The sequence below is a fragment of the Panthera pardus genome, unplaced genomic scaffold, assembly GCF_024362965.1.
Source record: "Panthera pardus isolate Hobbes unplaced genomic scaffold, ASM2436296v1 HiC_scaffold_25, whole genome shotgun sequence".
NCBI classification, from domain to species: domain Eukaryota; kingdom Metazoa; phylum Chordata; class Mammalia; order Carnivora; family Felidae; genus Panthera; species Panthera pardus.
Window position 1 is genome coordinate 79366295 of NW_026526821.1, and position 21886 is coordinate 79388180.

The following is a 21886-nucleotide window of genomic DNA, read 5'->3' on the forward strand; positions in this document are numbered from 1 at the left end:
ATAAGGGATAAGTGAGTAGTACCAGGCTGCCAGCTAAGGCTACTGGTTGATGGAGGGGTCATGCTTTAAACAGTGTCTGTTCCATGGTAGCTATTCAGATATTTTTGGTATAAATGAGAACTGATGACTTTGAACTTGAACCAAAACCAGTTCCTTATTTAATTTCTGATTATTCTAAATTTGGATGAATTAACCCCAGTTCAAGATATAATCGACTGGGACCCAACCAAAATAAATGCTATCACAGGTAAGATTATATCAGAATGGATATCTTGATATAATTTGAGGAAAAGAATGATATAAATCACTGATGCTGTGGTGTGATATTGTGAAGCAAAGTGCCAGCTGAAATAATTTGACTTCATTATAGTACATTATACAAATTGATATTTCTATTGAGTGCCTTAGAGAATTTGGGTCCTCATACCGGATAAATAGGCAGGTATTCAATATATGTTTATTAAATTATACGGTGAAATATCTTTATCAGAAAGTTGTTATATTTATCATACAATTCTTTTTTATGTTAATGGAAGAATGAAAGGCAGTATGTTTGTCTTTCAGCCCCAATTCTACTTCCTCTACCTATATTCTACCTGTACACTGTCTTCCTTTACACTCCTCTGTTCTCACTGCTACTGCCCAAGTTTAGTCAGGACTGTTGGTTTCCAGTGATAGGAATATAGCTCAAACTGTCTTGAATATTAAATTGAATTTTTTGGTACCTGTAGGCAGAAAGGATGCTGAGATAACATACAAAATTAAAGAAAGGTTTACAGGAACCAGGGCAGGGATATCATTCCATTAGAACCACTCTCATCTCTGCTTGGCTTTGTTCTTTTTTATTGCAATCAGGCCTTTGCCAACAGATCAAAGATAGCAGTCTGCAACCCAGCCTCATAGCCTTCTGCTTCCAGGATTCCAAGAGGAAAGACCATTTCTACTCCTGTTCTAAATTGAGAAATTGATTTCAAATAGCTGTTGTTTCCAAAGAAAGGAGGCTACTATGATTTGTCTGGTTTAGAGCTCATGCCAACCCCAGTGGCCAGGAGAGGATAAGGATATACCAAAGAAGAGGCAAGGAAAATCTTGAGGAAAATCATTAAGTCACTGTCCTCTCCAGGGCTCCATTGCCACAGACCCTTGATGATTTTCCATTTCAGTTTATTTAGCAGCTTACTATTCACAAAACAGCAATGATAATTAAATTTTGAAAATTTATGGAGAAATGTAGAGTAGTATATAATTTTAGGCTAGTAGTATTGTAAATGAGCTATTTGACTGAAGATGGACTACACAGCTAACATAATGCATTCATTTAACAAAATGTACTTAGTTCTTCTATGGACAAGGCATTGTATAGTCGTAGTATATCAAACCAAGCCTGGCTATAAGGCATTGTGAAATTATATAAGATTTCAACAGAGGATGAGTTAATTCATTTTCTTGTTTTATTATTTAATTACTTAATTTTATTATTTTCCCATCATGGAACTCGGTATTTAAGAATTAGATTCTAGTTATTGATATAGAATTTGAGTGACATGGAATTTTTAACAAGTAGTTTTCTTTTCTTTTTTTAAATATTTATTTTGAGAGAGAGAGAGAGAGAGAACACGAGCAGGGTAGAGGGAAAGAGAGAATTCAAGCAGGCTCCATGCCCAGTGCAGAGCCTGATGTGGGCTTCAATCTCACGACACTGAGATCATGACCTGGGTTGAAATCAAGAGTCAGATGCTTACCCGACTGAGCCATCTAGGCACCCCAACAAGTAGCTTTTCTGATACTCAATATTCGTAAAAAGAATATTTTTGTTCTTTTAAAGAGCTTATTCTCATTACTGTCATTTAATGACACTTTTTGAAAGCTGATTTAGTGATTAGAGTCATTCAAAATATGATCTGTAGTTAAGCTATCTTTTTCTAGTTTTTACCAAATTCATATTATATAATTTTTTCTGTCTTTATAGTCAATTGCATCTGCAGACATGGATTTCAACCAGTTGGAGGCATTCTTGACTGCTCAAACCAAAAAGCAAGGTGGGATCACATGTGACCAAGCTGCTGTCATTTCCAAATTCTGGAAGAGCCATAAGACAAAAATTCGAGAGAGCCTCATGAACCAGAGCCGTTGGGACAGTGGGCTTCGAGGTCTGAGTTGGAGAGTTGATGGCAAATCGCAGTCAAGGCATTCAGCTCAAATACACACCCCTGTTGCCATAATGGAGCTGGAAATAGGAAAAAGTGGACAGGTGAGCCCAACTTCAATCAATTTCCTTTTATAAACTACATTTCCTATTACATATTAGATGATAAAAATAATAGGAAAAGACTCTGTTTCCTAGAATCCCTTTTCAGATATGGAATCATCTGAAAATTTGGATACTCCTCGTTGTGGATAGAATCTGGAAATCAGCCTCATGGTCCTGGCAGCTATCTCAGAATAACAAAATGAGTCAATGAGGTGATTGCACAGAGAGTGGCCACCATTCCATTTTGGTTAGATCTTAGAATTCTTGGCATTTGCTCAGAATTCTTGGCATTTGGTCAGAATCTCCAAAGCAATGATAGAGATGCTAAATAAAGACCAGGAATTGAGATTAAACGACACAGAACAAAACTGTCTCACCCAGTCATCTTTATGGGCAGTCAGATATAGGAGGCAGTGCATCTTAATTACAGCAATGTGTTGTTCCTAAAGACCCTAAGTGTGCTATCTCTGTCCTTGAGCCCACAAATAATTTTTAATGTGATCTTGATTATTTACAAAACAGTTCCTCTTTTTCTTGCAGTTTCCATAGTCATTATAGCAAGTAATTTTAGCATCTACATTGTTTTTCCTGAAGTCATTCAGTTTGTGCTTTAGATGATGCCAGATCAGACTTTTAATGACCTGGTATATGTCTTTGGGGGAAGAAAAAAAAAGCAGCAACCCATAATTAGGAAGAGAAAACCCAGATCACTGAATTAGCCAACCAGATTTATTTTCAGATGAATAATCAAATAAGTGCTTCTATTACATTCTGTAGTAGAAATTTATTTTTCTTCTAGGGATGAGCATTTTTTTAGCTGTCAGTTCCCCTCACATATTCCCTTAGGATTTTTCAGTGTTTGTAGTTCTATAATGATACTGATTTTAATTTAAAATGTAATTCCTCTTAAAAAATAATTCTTTTACAAAATACATCTGGAGAATCATTTCTTTAGTTATTGTAAAATAGTGCTGTTGCTTTTATTGACTTTGGTTTGTCTGACCCTAAAGTCCATTTTTTTAACCATTGTGTTAATATGCCTTCCTTCTATTGTTCTAGACCAAAAATCTGACAGATTAGAAAGGTGTGATAAGTACACTTGGATATCTAAGTTTACCAACCATTTTTCCAGGCTCTTCATTTTTTATTTGGCAATAGTGATTATTTCATTTTGTCTTTAAATATTTATCATTTGGGCAGGAATTGAAAACATACATATCTATTTTAAGACATTCCTAGAAAGCTATTATAGTACTTCTTTAATTTGATATTGTCTTACTGTTTGAACTCAGGTTTATTATGTGCCTTTTGATTTTAGTAATTTACATATCATCTGAATTTATTGGGTACTGCTATAGGGATTTTTAAATCTACTTTAACATATTTAAAATATTTTCTTTGATCTTGTTACCCAAAGTGACATTCTACTCTGTGTGTGTGTGTGTGTGTGTGTGTGTGTAGAATGATTTTGTCAATCAGTAAATCACTACAAATAATTTGTTGGCTAGCTTCGGGGTTATTTTGTGATAAATTAGAACAGGTTGGTAAACTCTTTTTTTTAAGTGGTGAGATATTTTACGCTTGACAACCATATAGTTTCTGTCACAAGTACTCAACTTTGTTGTTGTAGCTCAAAAGCAGCCACAGACAATATGTAAATAAGTGGGCATTGCTGTTTCTAGAAAGTTTAGTTACCACAATATAATCAACAGGTCTTAGAAGTCAGAGAGTCCATAAGCCCTTACTAAGGTGAATTACACAGGTGAGGTAGTATATCCCCAATTTCTAGAGAAGGTATCTGAGATAAATACATTACCTGTTTTAGACAGAGCTAACGTAGTAAAATGAAGATCACTACATTGATTTTTTCGAAAAACCATCCACACCAACATTTAGGAGCTTTTGTTAGCTTCTCACAATATTCTGTGCCAAAAAACCAAGTTGGTAGTACAATATGGTAGTCAACAGTATTGATAGGAATATTGCTCAGCAATAAAAAGGAAAGAACTTCTGATAAACACAATAAAATGGCTGAATCTCAAAGTCATTTGCTGTGTGAAATAAGCCAGATATAAACTTTTTATCATAATGTATGATTTCACGCATATAAAATCCTAGAAAATGCAAAGTAATCATGACAAAAAGTATATGCCTAGGTTAAGAGTAGAGGGAGGGATAGATTAGATTACAAAGGAGTGTGGGAAAACTTTTAAAAGTGATAAAAATATTTATTATGTTAATTGTGGCAACAGTTTCATGGGTGTATGCATATTTCAAAACTTAGGAAATTATATACTTTAAATGTGCACTATATTGGACATTACTTATACTTCAAAGTTTTTGATTTAAAAAATGGTCACCATTGGGGCTCCTGGGTGGCTCAGTCAGTTAAGCATCTGAGTCTTGATTTCAGCTCAGGTCATGATCTCAGGGTCGTGGCATTTAGCCCCATGTTGGGCTCTGTGCTGGATGTGGCTCCTGCTTAAGATTCTCTCTCTCCCTCCCTCTACTGCTCGCACTCTCTCTGTCTTTAAAAAAAAAAAAAAGTTTACCATGAAAATGATTAAAGTTGCTCTTTAACCCACAAAATGCTTTGAATGCAAATATATTCTTAACAAGAAAAGTTGTAAAAGAAGTAAACAATAATTTAACCTATTCCGGCAATAAAATATACAGCCTCGATCTTACAGGAAATGTTTTTGTGAGACCTGGATCCTTGGTTAGTTCTTCTGTCAGCTTCTAAGTGAATATTATTTGTGAAGTAATCCACTATATCATATTTCCAGTTTTTAGAACATCTATAGGTAACAAAGTCAAAGTTATTTTCATATGTAGACATTGAATGAGCTTGTGAGAGAAGTGATGAGCCTAGGATACTAAGAGGTTGCTTCCAAGAAGAGTGACCAACTTTTTCAAACTCTGTGTATGTGTACATGCATGTATGTGTATTTATATACCCCAAAACAACGAAATTACTGTCTTCAGTTTATGTCATTTAAAATCAGTTGTTCTCAATAATGGTTGCACATAAGAATTGCCTGTGGGGCTTTAAAATTTTTCATGCTTAGGACATTGCTCAGACCAATTAAATAAGAATCTAGGGGGATGGAACCTGGGCATCAGTATTCTTTAAAGCTTATGATTCCTTGGCACAAAAACAGACACATAGACCAATGGAATAGAATAGAAACCCCAGAACTAGACCCACAAACGTATGGCCAACTAATCTTTGACAAAGCAGGAAAGAACATCCAATGGAAAAAAGACAGTCTCTTTAACAAATGGTGCTGGGAGAACTGGACAGCAACATGCAGAAGGTTGAAACTAGACCACTTTCTCACACCATTCACAAAAATAAACTCAAAATGGATAAAGGACCAGAATGTGAGACAGGAAACCATCAAAACCCTAGAGGAGAAAGCAGGAAAAGACCTCTCTGACCTCAGCCGTAGCAATCTCTTACTTGACACATCCCCAAAGGCAAGGGAATTAAAAGCAAAAATGAATTACTGGGACCTTATGAAGATAAAAAGCTTCTGCACAGCAAAGGAAACAACCAACAAAACTAAAAGGCAACCAACGGAATGGGAAAAGATATTTGCAAATGACATATCGGACAAAGGGCTAGTATCCAAAATCTATAAAGAGCTCACCAAACTCCACACCGGAAAAACAAATAACCCAGTGAAGAAATGGGCAGGAAACATGAATAGACACTTCTCTAAAGAAGACATCCGGATGGCCAACAGGCACATGAAAAGATGCTCAACGTCGCTCCTTATCAGGGAAATACAAATCAAAACCACACTCAGATATCACCTCACGCCAGTCAGAGTGGCCAAAATGAACAAATCAGGAGACTATAGATGCTGGAGAGGATGTGGAGAAACGGGAACCCTCTTGCACTGTTGGTGGGAATGCAAACTGGTGCAGCCACTCTGGAAAACAGTGTGGAGGTTCCTCAAAAAATTAAAAATAGACCTACCCTATGACCCAGCAATAGCACTGCTAGGAATTTACCCAAGGGATACAGGAGTACTGATGCATAGGGGCACTTGTACCCCAATGTTTATAGCAGCACTCTCAACAATAGCCAAATTATGGAAGGAGCCTAAATGTCCATCAACTGATGAATGGATAAAGAAATTGTGGTTTATATACACAATGGAGTACTACATGGCAATGAGAAAGAACGAAATATGGCCCTTTGTAGCAACGTGGATGGAACTGGAGAGTGTGATGCTAAGTGAAGTAAGCCATACAGAGAAAGACAGATACCATATGTTTTCACTCTTATGTGGATCCTGAGAAACTTAGCAGAAACCCATGGGGGAGGGGAAGGAAAAAAAAAAAAAGAGGTTAGAGTGGGAGAGAGCCAAAGCATAAGAGACTCTTAAAAACTGAGAACAAACTGAGGGTTGATGGGGGGTGGGAGGGAGGGGAGGGTGGGTGATGGGTATTGAGGAGGGCACCTTTTGGGATGAGCACTGGGTGTTATATGGAAACCAATTTGACAATAAATTTCATATATTGAAAAAAAAAAAGCTTATGATTCCTGTATTTATGTGGAGTTGAGAACCACCATATTAAAGGTAGGCAAATAATCTGGTTTAAAGTGTAAATAGAACTTGGTATCAAATTTTTACAGTAAGAATTCAATATATGTCAACATACTTCTACTTACCATAATTTATGGAGTGCCTGGGGACTTTTTGTTCAGGAACTAGTTGCGGTAGTGGTGGGTTTTTTGTCTTCCTTTCTCTATTTAAATTGCTTTCTCCTGCTCAGTTTGTCTGCATTACTTCTCTCTTTGGTCCAAGGAGTACATTTGACGATCCGCAGCCAAGTATGTACGTGCATTGACTTTTTTTTATTAATACAATATAAAATACTTTTGGGATATGAGGAAGCCAAAATAATAGAGAAGTCACTCACTAAAGCATATACATTTATGGAAATCTGTAGAGCTAGAGAAAATGAGTATGCATTAGTGACCTAATTACTTATAGTGGATATTTTTCTTCAGTAGAAATAAAAAATTTTGCAAGAATAAAACATTAATTCAGTGGTAGCAGTACACAGAAGATTTTGAGGTGAACATTTCATGTACAAAGAAAAGTACATCAAATGCTTTACTTGTGTGATTGAGAGCCTATCATATTTAGTCATAAATCACTTAGGGTCCCCAAGGCTTGAGGACTGTTGGAATCTGACATGTGTCTTTAAGAAAGTTTTGTTGTTTCATGTACTTAATTAACTCCATGTTGTTTTCTTTCCTGGAACTTAAATAGAGATTACCATAGAATGTTTTTTTTTTTTTTTAAATAGTAACTTTTAGGGGGATAATTTATATATTTAGTGGAGTTTCATTTATTGGTTATTTTTTTTAATGACTGAATCTTGGTATTTTATGAAGATGTACCAGTTTTTCTTTGGTGACTTCTGTTTTTTAAATTTATTTATTTTTCTTAGTAATCTCTACACCCATTGTGGGGCTCAAACTCACAACCCTGAGATCGAGTGTCTCATGCTCTTCCCACTGTGCCAGCCAGGCAGGCCTCTTTTGTGACTTCTTGTTTTCAAGACCAATAAGACATTTTGTGAGGAAACACTTAGCCACAACCTCAGTTCTCAACCATTTAGTAATAAATGTTTAATAAAAATTGTTCTTTCATATACATTTTGAAGTGTCCTATCTGTAGAGACCTGAAATACAATGTTCTGTTTCTTTATTGCCCTTTTTTTTTTAAATGGCTGTTATTGCCTTTTCTCGACTAGGTTTTAGTGTACCAAACATCCTCTAGTTTTGTGGGTTTTCAGCAGACCTAGGGAAGAAGATAGACTGCCTTTAGACTGATCTGATTGTTTTTCTGACCAACTCATTATATGTTCAGTCCCGTCATTTATATGCAAGTAGGATATGGGGAATATACAATGATATACTCACTCTAATTTAAAGAATGAAAATAGTTTAGACTCTGGATTAAAAAGCCAGCATTTGGCTGAAGGATAGGTAAACATCCAATCTCAAAGGAAAGTATTGACTTATATTTAATTTCCACAATTCCTTCTAAAACTAAATGCACTGATGATCTTGTGTAATTCTGGCTAATAAGGAGTGAGAAACTGCTAAAACCTATGATTATTATTCAGGGTTTTTTTTGAGGATTCACATTTTTTGAATAATTGTTGTGATACAACATGGAATTTCTGAATTACAAATAAATAAACTTCACTTTTCGAACATTTGATGTGTTACTTTTAATACCAATGGGTTTGGTAACAGCCTCAAGTTGACATGACAATGGCTGACATCTGGCGGACGACCTTCCACCACTGGCCTTTCGATCTACTTAATAATAAGACCTTTGCTTCTTCTGTCATTCTTCCAGGGGATGGCCTACTGCTCTCCTTTGTGTACAGTCTGGGCAAACTGACTGGTGATAGCAAGAGCAGTGTCAATGAAGCAGTCCACACAGTAGAGAGACAGTTTTCAGTGCAAGTGTCTAGGTGATTCCCTGGCTTCTGCACACTTTTATCCCAGCATAGCTCCATGAAGGGATGCACCTGTGCAGGGAACCGTGTGCGCCTTCTGTTCGGCTGCCACCAGCTGCTACAACTCTGCTTTGTCTGCCTAACCCAGCTGCCATGGTCCTCCTCAAGCTTGGGCCAGTAATAACCAATTTCTGCTGAGCTCTTTATGCACCACTATAGCTTCACAAGCTTGAGCAATGCCACCAGAACTCCCTGCTTTGTGTCAGAGGAGAAGAAGCCAAGTTTAAAACTCACACACATTCCCTCTCTGACACTCTCTTTTCTCTCTTGCATAGACGCATATGTACATACATACATTTTATGTGTGTGTATGTAAATGTATGGAAGAAATTAAGAAATATAAAGATAGGATATACAGAATGAATAAATTGCCACTGTATTTTATCAGTGCTCAGTCACCATTTGAAGATCGTGTTGCTTTACTCTAAATAGCTACCAAGGGGAGCTTAGATATCTCATTTGGGTATATAAGCTGTAATGGTTGGCCTATTTCTGATCATTCTTATAAGCTTGATTTTCACTTTCAGCAATGTAATAAAGGAAAGCTTCCAGAGAAATTAGTGAAGCTAACTTAATAAACAAACCGTAGGGACTGATGAAAGAAATTTAACAGTTTGGGGGAACTGAATCAGTTTAGAATGCATTTTTCAAAATAAATTATTTGTTTTATATTTTATATCCAGTTTAGAACATGGAGTTTATTTAAACTTTAGTTCTGAATGGACCAACTCTTTTTTGTAGCTCTAAGATGTGTTTCTTAATAGTTTGTGTTCTAGGGATCCCTGGGTGGCTAGTCAGTTAAGCGTCCAACTTCAGCTCAGGTCATGATCTCACCACTTGTGGGTTCAAGCCCTGTGTCAGGTTCTGTGCTAATAGCTCAGAGCCTGCTTTGGATTCTGTGTCTCTCTCTGCCCCTCCCCTGCTCATGTTCTCTCTCTTTTTCTCTCTCTCTCTCAAAAATAAACATTAAAAAAAGTTTGTGTTCTAAAGTTGATGTCCTAAATTTATAGTTCCAATATATAATTTACAGAAGACAATGTCTAAAGTCTATAACCACACAGAAAAGAAAAAGAGTAAGAAATTTTGTCTCCCTTGAAAGCTGTTGTGAAACACACTGCTCATGTTTGTTGAAAAACAAACGTGGAGGTCCAAAACTTAGTATTTAAATTCTGACTGGGGCGCCTGGGTGGCTCAGTCAGTTGAGCGTCCAACTTTGGTTCAGGTCATGATCTCATAGCTCGTGAATTCGAGCCTCACGTTGGGCTCTGTGCTGACAGCTGAGAGCCTGGAGCCTGCTTCGGATTCTGTTTCTCCCCCTCTCTCTGCCCCTAACCCACTTGCATTCTGTCTCTGTCTCTCTCAAAAAATAAATAAATAAACATTAAAATTTTTTTTTTTAAATTCTAACTCTGAATTAGCTATTTACAAAAAATACCTTGTACAGAAGGAAATGTTTACCAAAAAAAGAAAAAGATGCTAAAAAATACTTTTAACATTACTAATTAGAATGGATAGTTACATAACAGTGAATATGTAATAATTAATGGGGAAAAATTTAAGTTTAAAGTTGTTATCTAGTTATGAAAGATTAAAATCAGAATTATTCAGTAGTGGATAATTTACCAGTTGAAAAGTAGACATTTTGAGTATGTTTTATATATTGCACTTCTTATTGTGTAATAAGAAGTGGTATTTCATATTTTTGATGTGTTAAATATTAGTTTGCTCCACTCTTAATCTAGTACTTGGTTTTTCTTAGTTAAGTCTTTGTTTAAAAACTTATATAATGCTTTGCATTTATTTTGATCTTAAGTAACAGCCTTTTGAGATTTCAGTTACTTGACCCAGGAGCAACATTTGACATACTTGAATTCTCTTTTCTTTAAAACACTTGTTCTTCCAGGATACTACATTTGCCTGATTTTCCTCCTCGCTTCCTAGTCTGCTCTTTTCTTCCCCCTTTTTAGGTATCTTTTGCTGGTTCTGTCTCATTTCCCCAACATCTAAAAGTTGGAGTGTCCCCGGCATCAAGTCCATGGTCCTCTTTTCTATCTACAACACACTTCCTAGGTGATCTTAACCATTTTCGTGGGTTTAAATATCATCTGCTGCTGACAATTTCTAAATTATATGTTCAAGCTGGATTCCTTGCCTAAATTCCAGGTATATATTTGTGACATACTTGAGAATTCTACCTAAATGTGAAAAGGGTATCAAAAAATTGAGGGGCACCTGTGTGGCTCAGTCGGTTAAGCATCCAACTTGGGTTCAGGTCATGATCTCGCAGTTCGTGAGATCGAGTCCCACGTCGGGCTCTGTGCTGACAGCTCAGAGCTTAGAGCCCGTGTCAGAATCTGTGACTCCCTCTCTCTCTGCCCTTCCCCTGCTCATGCTGTGTCTCTCTCTGTCTCTCAAAAAATAAATAAACATTAAAAATAATTTTTTTTAATTGAATATGCCGAAAACTAAGTTCCTTATATGCCTCCCAAACCTATTCCTCCTTCATTTTCTGCATCTCAGTTAGTAGCACCTCCAATCTTCCAGTTTATATCCTCTCTTTTTCTCACATCCACATCTAGTCTGTCATCAAATCCTGCTGGATTTAATTTTAAAATATAGCTAAAATGTTACTACTTCTCATTACCCCCCACTCCTCTGTTCAGATCACCAACACTTCTAGATTATAACAACATCCTCCCAACTGGTCTGTTTGCATCTCCTCTTTAACTTATTCTCAACACACTGTAGTATGTCAACAGAGTATCTCTCTTAAAGTGTAAGACAAATCATGTATTCATGGCTCTCACCTCACTCTAGTGGTTTCCTATCTCAATCAGATTAATAGTTGTCTCCCTTATTCCTTTTCTGTAACTAGACCCTATGGTCTTCTTGCTGATTCCTGGAATATAACAGGCATGCTCCTTCTTTAGGGCCTGTACATTTGTTGTTCCCTTTCTCTGGGTTGATCTTCCCTCAAATATCTGAAATATCTGCAATATTGACCTTTCCACTTTCCTGACATCTTTTTTTTTTTTTAATTTTAAATTTATCTTCTCAATATGGCTTTCACTGACCACCTCTCTAAAAGTTCAGTCCTCCAGGGGCGCCTGGGTGGCTCAGTCAGTTACACATCTGACTCTCCATTTTGCTTCAGGTCATGACCTCATGATTCATGAGATCATGCCCTGTGTTGGGCTCTGTGCTGTCAGTGTGGAGCCTGCTTAAGATTCTCTCTCACCCCCTCTCTGTCCCTTCTCAGTTCTCATGCACACACACTCTCTCTCAAAATAAACATTTTAAAAAAATGTTTCTCTTAAAAAAAAAGTTTAGTTCTCCACTTCCTGCTTTATTTTTAAAAACTTCATTGAGCTATAATAGCCATACAATAAACTGTATCCATTTGAAGTATCTGATTTGATTAATTTTGGCTGGTGTATACACTTACCAAATTACCACTGTAGTCAAGAGACAGAATGGGTCCCCTCTGGGACACAGCACAGGTGGTCATAAGAGGGAAGTATATAGCAATCCAGGCCTTCCTAGAGAAGGAAGGAAGGTCTCAGATACACAACCTAACCTTACACCTTAAAGAGCTGGAAAAAGAACAGCAAATAAAACCCAAAACCAGCAGAAGATAGGAAATAATAAAGATTAGAGCAGAAATCAATACCATCGAAACCAAAAAAATGGTAGAACAGATCAGTGAAAACAGAAGTTGGTTCTTTGAAACGATTAACAAAATTGATAAACCACTAGCCAGCTTGATCAAAAAGAAAAAGGAAAGGACCCAAATAAATAAAATGAAGAATGAAAGAGGAGAGATCACAACCAATACAGCAGAAATAAAAGCAATAGTAAGAGAATATTATGAGCAATTATACACCAATAAAATGGGAAATCTGGAAAAATGGACAAATTCCTAGAAACACATAAACTACCAAAACTGAGACAGGAAGTAATAGAAAATTTGAACAGACCCATAACCAGTAAAGAAATCGAATTAGTAATCAGTCTCCCAAAAAACAAGAGTCCAGTGCCAGATGGCTTTCCAGGGGAATTCTACCAAACATTTAAGGAAGAGTTAACACCTATTCTCTTGAACCTGTTCCGAAAAATAGAAATGGAAGGAAAACTTCCAAACTCTTTCTATGAAGCCAGCATTACCTTGGTTCCAAAACCAAAGACCCCGCTAAACAGGAGAACTGTAGACCAATTTCCCTGATGAACATGGATGCAAAAAATCCTCTACAAGATATTAGCCCACTGGATCCAAAAATACATTAAAAAAATATTCACCAAGACCAAATGGGATTTATACCTTGGATGCAGGGCTGGTTCAATATTCACCAAACAATCAATGTGATTCATCACATCAATAAAAGAAAGGACAAGAACCACATGATCCTCTCAATAGATGCAGAGAAAGCATTTGACAAAATACAACATCCTTTCTTGATAAAAACCCTCAAGAAAGTAGGGATAGAAGGATCATACCTCGAGATCATAAAAGCCATATATGAAAGACCCAACGTTAATATCATTCTCAATGGGGAAAAACTGAAAGCTTTCCCCCTAAGGTCAGGAATGAGACAGGGATGTCCACTCTTGCCACTGTTACTCAACATAGTATTGGAAGTCTTAGCCTCAGCAGTCAGACAACACAAAGAAATAAAAGGCATCCACATCAGCCAGGAGGAGGTCAAACTTTCACTCTTTGCAGATGACATGATACTCTATATGGAAAACCCAAAATGTTCCACCAAAAAACTGCTAGAACTGATCCATGAATTCAGCAAAGTGGCAGGATATAAAATCAATGCACAGAAATTGGTTGCATTCCTATACATCAACAATGAAGCAACAGAAAGAGAAATCAAGGAATTGATCCCATTTACAATTGCACCAAAAACCATAAAATACCTAGGAATAAATCTAAAGAGGTGAAAAATTTATACACTGAAAACAATAGAAAGCTTATGAAATAAATTGAAGAAGACACAAAAAAATGGAAAAATATTCCATGCTCCTGGATAGGAAGAATAAATATTGTTGAAATGTCAATACTGCCCAAAACAATCTACATATTCAATGCAATACCTATCAAAATAACACCAGCATTCTTTACAGAGCTAGAATAAACAGTCCTACAATTTGTATGGAACCAGAAAAGACCCCAAATAGCCAAAGCAATCTTGAAAAAGAAAACCAAAGCAGGACGCATCACAATCCCGGACTTCGATCTGTATTACAAAGATGTAATAATCAAGACAGTATGGTACTGGCACAAAACCAGACACTCAGATCAATGGAACAGAGAACCCAGAAATGGGCCCACAAACATATGGGCAACTAATCTTTGATGAAGCAAGAAAGAATATCCAATGGAATAAAGACAGTCTCTTCAGCAAGTGGTGCTGGGAAAACTGGACAGTGACATGAAGAAAAATGAATCTGGACCACTTTCTTACACCATACACAAAAATAAACTCAAAATGGCTGAAAGACCTAAATGTAAGATAGGAAGCCATCAAAGTCCTCGAGGAAAAAGCAGGTGAAAACCTCTTTGACCTCGACCTCAGCAACTTCTTACTCAACACGTCTCCAGAGGCAAGGGAAACAAAGGCAAACATGATCTATTGGGACCTCATCAAAATAAAAAGCTTCTGCACAGAGAAGGAAACAATCAGCAAAACTAAAAGGCAACCGACAGAATAGGAGAAGATATTTCCAAACGACATATCAAATAAAGGGTTAGTATCTCAAATCTATAAAGAACTTATCAAACTCAACAGCCAAAAAACAAATAATCCAGTGAAGAAATGGGCAAAAGACATGAACAGACACTTCTCCAAAGAAGACATCCAGATGGCCAACAGACACATGAAAAAATGCTCCACATCACTCATCATCAGGGAAATACAAATCAAAACCACAATGAGATACCATCTCACACCTGTCATAATGGCTAACAGTAACAACTCAGGCAACAACAGATGAACACAAGGGAAGGCAAGCAAAAATAATATAAAAACAGGGAGAGATACAAAACACAAGAGACTCTTAAATATGGAGAACAAAGAGAGGGTTACTGGAGAAGTTGTGGGAGGGAGAATGGGCTAAATGGGTAAGGGACATTAAGGAATCTACCCCTGAAACCATTGTTGCACTATATGCTAACTAACTTGGATGCAAATTAAAATAAACAAATACAGTAAAAAAAAAATCGTAAGGAAAATATATTTATAGTACTGTACAGTATATTAAAAAAAAAACCCTGTGTATAAGTGGGGGAAAAAAAGAGACACGATGTGTCTATCGGTCCCCAAAAGTTTCATTGTACCCCTTTATGGTCTTTCCCTCTCTCCGTCTAATTCCTGGGCAACCACTGATATACCTTTTGTTATCATAGATTATTTTTTTCTTCTTTATTTTTTCTTCCTACCACTTATTAGTAACTAACATAGTATATATTTTTATTTTACTTACTAATGTTGCCTGTACTCCTCATTAGTATATAAGGGGGCAAGGATTTTTGCTGTGTTCTTCACTGATGTGTCCTAATGTTCTAGGATGCTGCCTGGCACGTGATGTTCAGTAAATATTTGTTGAATGAATAAATGTATCACATAATCCACTATTTACTAAGCATCTACCCTGTGTCAGACACTGTGTAGGCGTTGGGGATATATCAGTGAACAACACAGAGAAATCTCTTATGGAGCTGATAGAAAAAGAAAAATAGTAGCACTTAGTGTAAGAAACTATATCAGAGACTCAAGAACCTTACCTAAGCTCAGAAGAGGGAATGGCCCTCTTTACCCATAAAGTTAAGGAAGGCAGTTCTGAGGAGGTAACATTTGCATTTGATTTCTTGGACAACTTCATATCTCTTATTCAGAGCTGAGAGTCATGAACTAAGAAAAGTTGGTACAGGCAGAATGAATTCTTCAGAGTTTATGAATATAGCCCTTGCATTTAACAGATAGGTGTGACCTTTGGTAGGATTTAATACAGGTTTCTGATACTGGTCGTTTCTGGGTTTTTGTTTGTTTGTTTGTTTATTTGTTTGTTTATCACTTCCTACATGTTGGTTTTTCAGTTTCTCAACCCATAGGCAGAAAGAAGTAGCAAGAAATAAATTGGCAGAAAAATTATTGCAAGCAAAAGCAAGACTCATTTAGTGTGGTGGTCTCAATGTCACTGAATATCAGACTTACCCAGGGAGCTTTAAAAAATTAGGGATGTCCATGGGTGTCGACACCTGGGTAGCTCAGTCGGTTGAGTGTCTGACTTCGGCTCAGGTCATGATCTCACAGGTTCGTGAGTTTGAGCCTAGCATCGTGCTCTGTGCTTATAGTGCAGAGCCTGCTTGGAATTCTGTGTCTCCCTTTCTTTCTGCCTCTCCCCCTCTCATGCTCTCTCAAAAAAAAAAAAAAAAAAAAGTGGTGCCCAGATCCCACTTCAAAGTAAGGGGCTACTGTTTTAGCTTGAATGAGGAAAGGGTTTTCTAAGGAGGCAGGCTGATCTAGGAGCACAAAATAGAGAGGGAACAGCTAAGGTGCAAGCAGTTGGCTTTGGTAAGAAATTTCGACTTTTACCCTAATTAGGATACCATTGAAAGGTTTCAAACAAAGGAATGATGCAACATGATTTATGTTCTTATAGGATCACTTTGATTCATGTGTGAAGGATGGATTGTAGTACATTCCAGAGTGAAGCCATGATACCAAGATCCCCCTGCCAAAAAAAAAAAAAAAAAAAAAAAAAAAAAAAAAAATATATATATATATATATATATATATATATATATATATATATATATATATATCACTAAGATTGGAATTGGTTTTTTTGCACGTTAAAAGCAATTTTTTTTTTTTTTTTTTTGCTTCCAAATCTCTGTGTGATAGTATTTAGGTAAAATGAGATCTCAAAGTAAAAATAAAATACAAAACAAAAAACTCCATCCTTCTTTCTGTTAGCAAGGCTAAGTATCCAGAATGAACAGAGCCAAAATTCATACTGCATTTCCAAATGGAGTTATATAGTCTTCTGACAAATTCTGTTCCACAATTTTGACACTTCTTTTCCTTTTTAAATTTTATTGTAACATGTTTCAAAATTTATCAAGCCCAGGGATAACTAATAAAAATTAGTATTGTGCCAAAGGGGAAAAAAAATGAAGCCAGGAGAACACTTGGAGCTATTGTAGTGGTCCAGGTCAGATGATATTAGCAGGGAAGATGGAGATAATTTTAGCAGTCAAGGTGGAAAGAAGTGAGCAGACAGAAGAAATGTTTTGAATGCAGATGAATTGCTTTGAGATGAGTTGGAAGGCATATAGAAAAGGAAAGAAAGTGAGGATTAGAGATAACTCTTTGGGTTTTTTGCATAAGTATGTTAGTTTAAATTGATGATCCTAGTTTAATAGTTTTATTGCTAAGGTGACCATCCAATACACAACTTGAGTTTTCTAATAGCTATAATTAGCCCTTCCACTTGGGAAAAAGTAAAAGAAATTATTTAACGTTTGGCTGCTGAGAAAATGCTGCTTGTGCTGAAGTAATTTTATTTTTAAACTCCAAATTTATAAAGAGATGCATTTGGGTTTCCTGAACTTAAACTTTTCCTACCAGACTTTGAAAGAAACTATTGTTTCTTAAGATGTGTCCTTTCCTGTATGTATATTATATTTCATTAAAATGATTTAAAGAGGGAGAGAGAGGTTTGAGTGTTTGTCTTTGTAAACTCATTGACCCTGTGAGAATGGGGCTTTGCCACTGCTCAAGTTTTCAGCTTCTGACTAGTCGCCTGCCAACAGCTGGCCCCTGGTGTTGGACTTCTTTCAGATTGTTGCTGTTCAGACTCTGTGGTTCTATTCTTGGGGACAGATGGGGTGCTTGAAAGGAAGCCAGGACACCAAGCCTTAATAGGACTTGGAAATAATTTTAGATGTAAGTTCTTTGTGCTAAGATCAGGGTGACAGTGTATCATGCTCAGCAATGTGGAAACTGCTTGTGTTTTTCTAGTATTTGTATACTGGCTGCTTGGCTGCGGGCTTCATTCCATGTATGCCCCTGCTCTACTGCCAAGATGAATGCAGAAGGCCTCTGGCCCAAACTCATTCTTAGCTCTTGTTTTTTTTACTGTATAAAATATACATGACATAAAATTGATCACTTAACCGTTTTTAAGTGTAGAGTTCAGTGGTACTAAGCACTTTCACAATGTTGTGTAACCATCCCCATTCTTCTCTTTCCAGAACTTTTTCATCATCCTCAAACAGGAATTCTACATTCATTAAACAGTAACTCCCCATTCCTACCTCTCTCTGGCCTTTAGTAACCTCTTTTAACTCTCTGTGTGTATAAATTTCCCTGTTCTATGTACATCATATAAGTGGAATCATAGAATATTTGCCCTTTGGCTTATTTTGCTTAGTAGAATATTTTAAGATTCATCTCTGTTGTAACATGTATCAGAATTTCATTCCTTTTTAAGGCTATTCCATTGTATGTATATACCAGATTTTATTTATTTGTAGTGATGGACATTTGAATTCTTTCCACCTTTTGGTTATTGTAAATAATGTTGATATGGACATGGATGTACAAATATCTATTTGAATCCCTGCTCTTAATTCTTTTGGGTGTATACCTAGTAGTGGGATTGCTGGGTCATATGGTAATTCTATGTTGACGTCTTGAGGAACTACCAAACTGTTTTTCCACAGTGGCTGCAGAATTTTACATTCTTTCCAGCAATGCATGCGTATTCCAGATTTTGCAGATCCTTGTCAATCCTTCCTTCCTTCCTTCCTTCCTTCCTTCCTTCCTTCCCTCTTTTAATAAATTGCCATCCAGATGGGTGTGAAGTGGTATTGTGGTTTTGATTCCCTAATGATTAGTGATGTTAAACATCTTTTCCTATGCTTATCTGCCATTTGTAAATTTTCTTTGGAGAAGTATCTATTCAAGTCCTTTGCCCATTTTTTAACCTTTTGTTGTTGTTGCTTTTGGTGTTATTATTGAGTTATAGGAGTTCCTTATATATATTCTGAGTATCAGTCCCTTACAGATATATGATTTGCAAATATTCTCTCACATTCAGTTGGTTTCCTTTTCACTTTTTAGATAATATCCTTTGATGAACAGAATTTTTAAAATGTTTATTTATTTTTGAGAGAGAGGGAGAGGGAGAGCATGAGTGGGGGAAGGACAGAGAGAGAGGGAGAGAGAGAATCCCAAGTGGGCTCTGCATCGACAGCACAGAGCCCGATGCAGGGCTCGATCCCACCAACCCATGAGATCATGACCTGAGCCAAAATCAAGAATTGGACACTCAACTGACTGAGTTATCCAGATGCCCCTGATGCACAAAAATTTTTAATTTTAATGTACTCCAGTTTATTTATTCTTTTGTTTCCCATGCTTTTGGTGTCCTATCTAAGAAATCATTGCCAAATCCAGTGTCATGAAACTTTTCCCCTATGTGTTTAGCTCTTAACGTTTAAGTTTTTGACCCATTTTGAGTTAATTTTTCTGTATGGTATAAGACCATTCTTAGCACTTTTGTGTGGATTTTTAAAAAAGATTTCTCAATTGGGAATAGAGAAAGTGGGACTCTTGAACTTGGAAGCTAAGTTTCAGGTTTCTCATTTTTCTGAACTTTCTTGATAGCTCTGTGTGTAATTAATTAAAGAGAGCTTAGCAGTATCACTCAAGATGCAGGTAGCAATAAATGATGAGTGGTAGTCACTAGGAACCAGCTCCGATTAACTGCCAAATAAGTTCATCTTTCTTTTTATTGCCAGGGTTATTAACATAAGTAGATTAGAGGAAGTCAATAACAAAGGAAGTATAGCTGAATTTTAATAAGTCATTTAATAGTCTTCTGGATATGTAGAGAAGCATGAACCAAATTATGATGATAAAGCTAGTGAGTACATAGCTAAATGACTGGTCACATCAAATAGTATTGATCCAAAATGAATTTGATTGGTCATCCTGTGATACTTCCCCTTCATACACTCTCTTAGTCTAAAGAAAACAGCCTTGTCTTCTAAGAAAATAATTTAAGGCTTCTATGCCCAATCACCTATATATATTGTATAGTCCAACCAAGCAGAACTCTGTTTTCCATATATGTGTATGTTGTTGCTCTTTGGAATGTTCTTTATCCACTCCCCATTTTTATGTGGTAAAATTTTTTCTCTTCTTCACAGTCCATACTACTAAATACCTCTGTCATGAATTCCTCCCCAGTTATGTCAATTGGCTCTGATAATCTGAATTCTCAGGATATTTTGAACTTTAGTATTTGATACAACAAAGATTTAAAAGAAAAAACACGGGGCACCTGGGTGGCTCCATCCGTTAAGCATCTGACCGGTTCAGGTCATGCTCTCACAGTTTGTGAGTTCTAGCCCTGTGTCAGGTTCTGTGCTGACAGCTCAAAGCCTGGAGCCTGCTTTGGATTCTGTGTCTCCCTCTCTCTCTCTGTCCCTTTCCCGCTTGTGCTCTCTCTCTCCTTCAAAGATAAACATTAAAAAAATTTTTTAAAGAAAAAACAAAGCATGTATATTGTTGTCTAAATTAATTAAGCAAAAAAAAAAAATGAGTTATGTGGGTTATGTACTTAGGAAGCCCAAAAATGGTTCCTGGCTTTAGATATGTCTTGGCTTTGTTCATCTTATTCTGTAAACAAGCTTACTTATCAGGCCCATACTCATCTTTTCAGCTTAGCAATACCAGTGGGGAAAGAGATGCTTCTCTCTTCCCAATATATATGGGTTGATTAAAGACTGATGCTTATTTTTCCTGCTTAGGTCACATAGCTACCCATGGAGAAGTCACTCTTTATAGGAATTAGGGTAATTTAAGCTTGTAATATTTGTCCAGTTCTTTGACAAGGATAAGGTGTAGATTGACAGCTGATACTACACAGAATAAGTAAGTAGTTTTGCAAAGGAATTAGGCATACTGTATAAACAAAACCAATTATGTGTCCATTACATTGTCTTATTAGTTTATACCTTCAAGAAGCCTACAATTTATTATTAATATTTGTATCCCTTAAAGCCTCAAAATATTAAAACAGGTGTTAGATAAATTTTTGAATGAATTAATAAGGGTGAGAATCCATATATTACTTATCTACTGCTACATAGTAGTAGATAATTTTAGACCCCTAAAATTAGGGTCTTAAAACTAACAAACATATATTATCTCATGTAGGACTTGGGATAGGGATTTGTGAGGAGATTAGCTAAGTGATTCTAGCTCACGGTTCCTATTGAGTTGCATTGGATATTGGCCAGAGCTATAGCCATCCCAAGGGTTGACTGGGACTGTAGGATCTATACCGGGGTTCACTTATGAGGCTTCAGTTACTTTCTGGTTGTTGGCCATAGAGTGACATAGAAACTGGTTTCTTCCATAGTGAGTGATCCAAGAAAGAAAAAGCAAGCAGGAAGCCACAGTGCCTTGTATGGCTTAGTCACTGACTGGTACGCCATTACTTCTGTTTTTAAAAAAAAGTAGGGGCACCTGGGTGGCTCAGTTGGTTAAGTACCTGACTTCGGCCCAGGTCATGATCTCAAGGTTTGTGACTTTGAGCCCTGCATCAGGCTGTCTGCTGTCAGCATGGAGCTCGCTTCAGATCTTCTGTTCCCCTCTTTCTCAGCTCCTTCCCACTTTCTCTCTCTTTCAAAATTAAACATTTTTTTTAAAGTATGTATATGCCACAGTTTATTTTTGCTGGGAAATAATGGGGAATAGAGCAGTATAACAAGTATGGAATTAATAAGTTAGCTCTTGTTGGTGCATTATCATGTTTTAATTTTCATCCATTTAGCAAATATAGTGTTTAATATAAGAATAGTAACAGTTATTATTTATTATATCCTCTTCATACTCCAGGCACTATTCTATGCATTGACTCATCCAGTCCTCTTACCAACCCTCTGAAATAGGTATGATCTTGGAGGGAGGAGGGAAAGTTATAGATTAACTTTATTTTTAAAATAGTTTTAGATTTACACAGAAGTTGCAAAGATAGTAGAAAGAGTTCCCTTATTCT

General features: G+C 36.6%; 2 protein-coding genes and 1 pseudogene across 2 annotated transcripts in view; 2 read left to right on the forward strand and 1 right to left on the reverse strand.

The window, feature by feature from the left end:
* COMMD1 (copper metabolism domain containing 1) overlaps positions 1 to 21886 on the forward strand; it is a 186505-nt gene that overhangs the window by 79822 nt on the left and 84797 nt on the right. The window contains exon 2 of the mRNA XM_019432768.2: positions 1970 to 2251. Coding sequence (XP_019288313.1) covers positions 1970 to 2251 — 282 coding nt within the window. The remainder of the gene's footprint in view (positions 1 to 1969; positions 2252 to 21886) is intronic.
* Positions 2150 to 21886, forward strand: part of B3GNT2 (UDP-GlcNAc:betaGal beta-1,3-N-acetylglucosaminyltransferase 2) — a 197195-nt gene continuing 177458 nt past the window's right edge. Inside the window, exon 1 of the mRNA XM_053890721.1 lies at positions 2150 to 2251. The gene's annotated coding sequence lies outside the window, so the exon portion shown is untranslated. The remainder of the gene's footprint in view (positions 2252 to 21886) is intronic.
* Positions 8652 to 10843, reverse strand: LOC128773520 (mitochondrial import inner membrane translocase subunit Tim8 B-like; annotated as a pseudogene).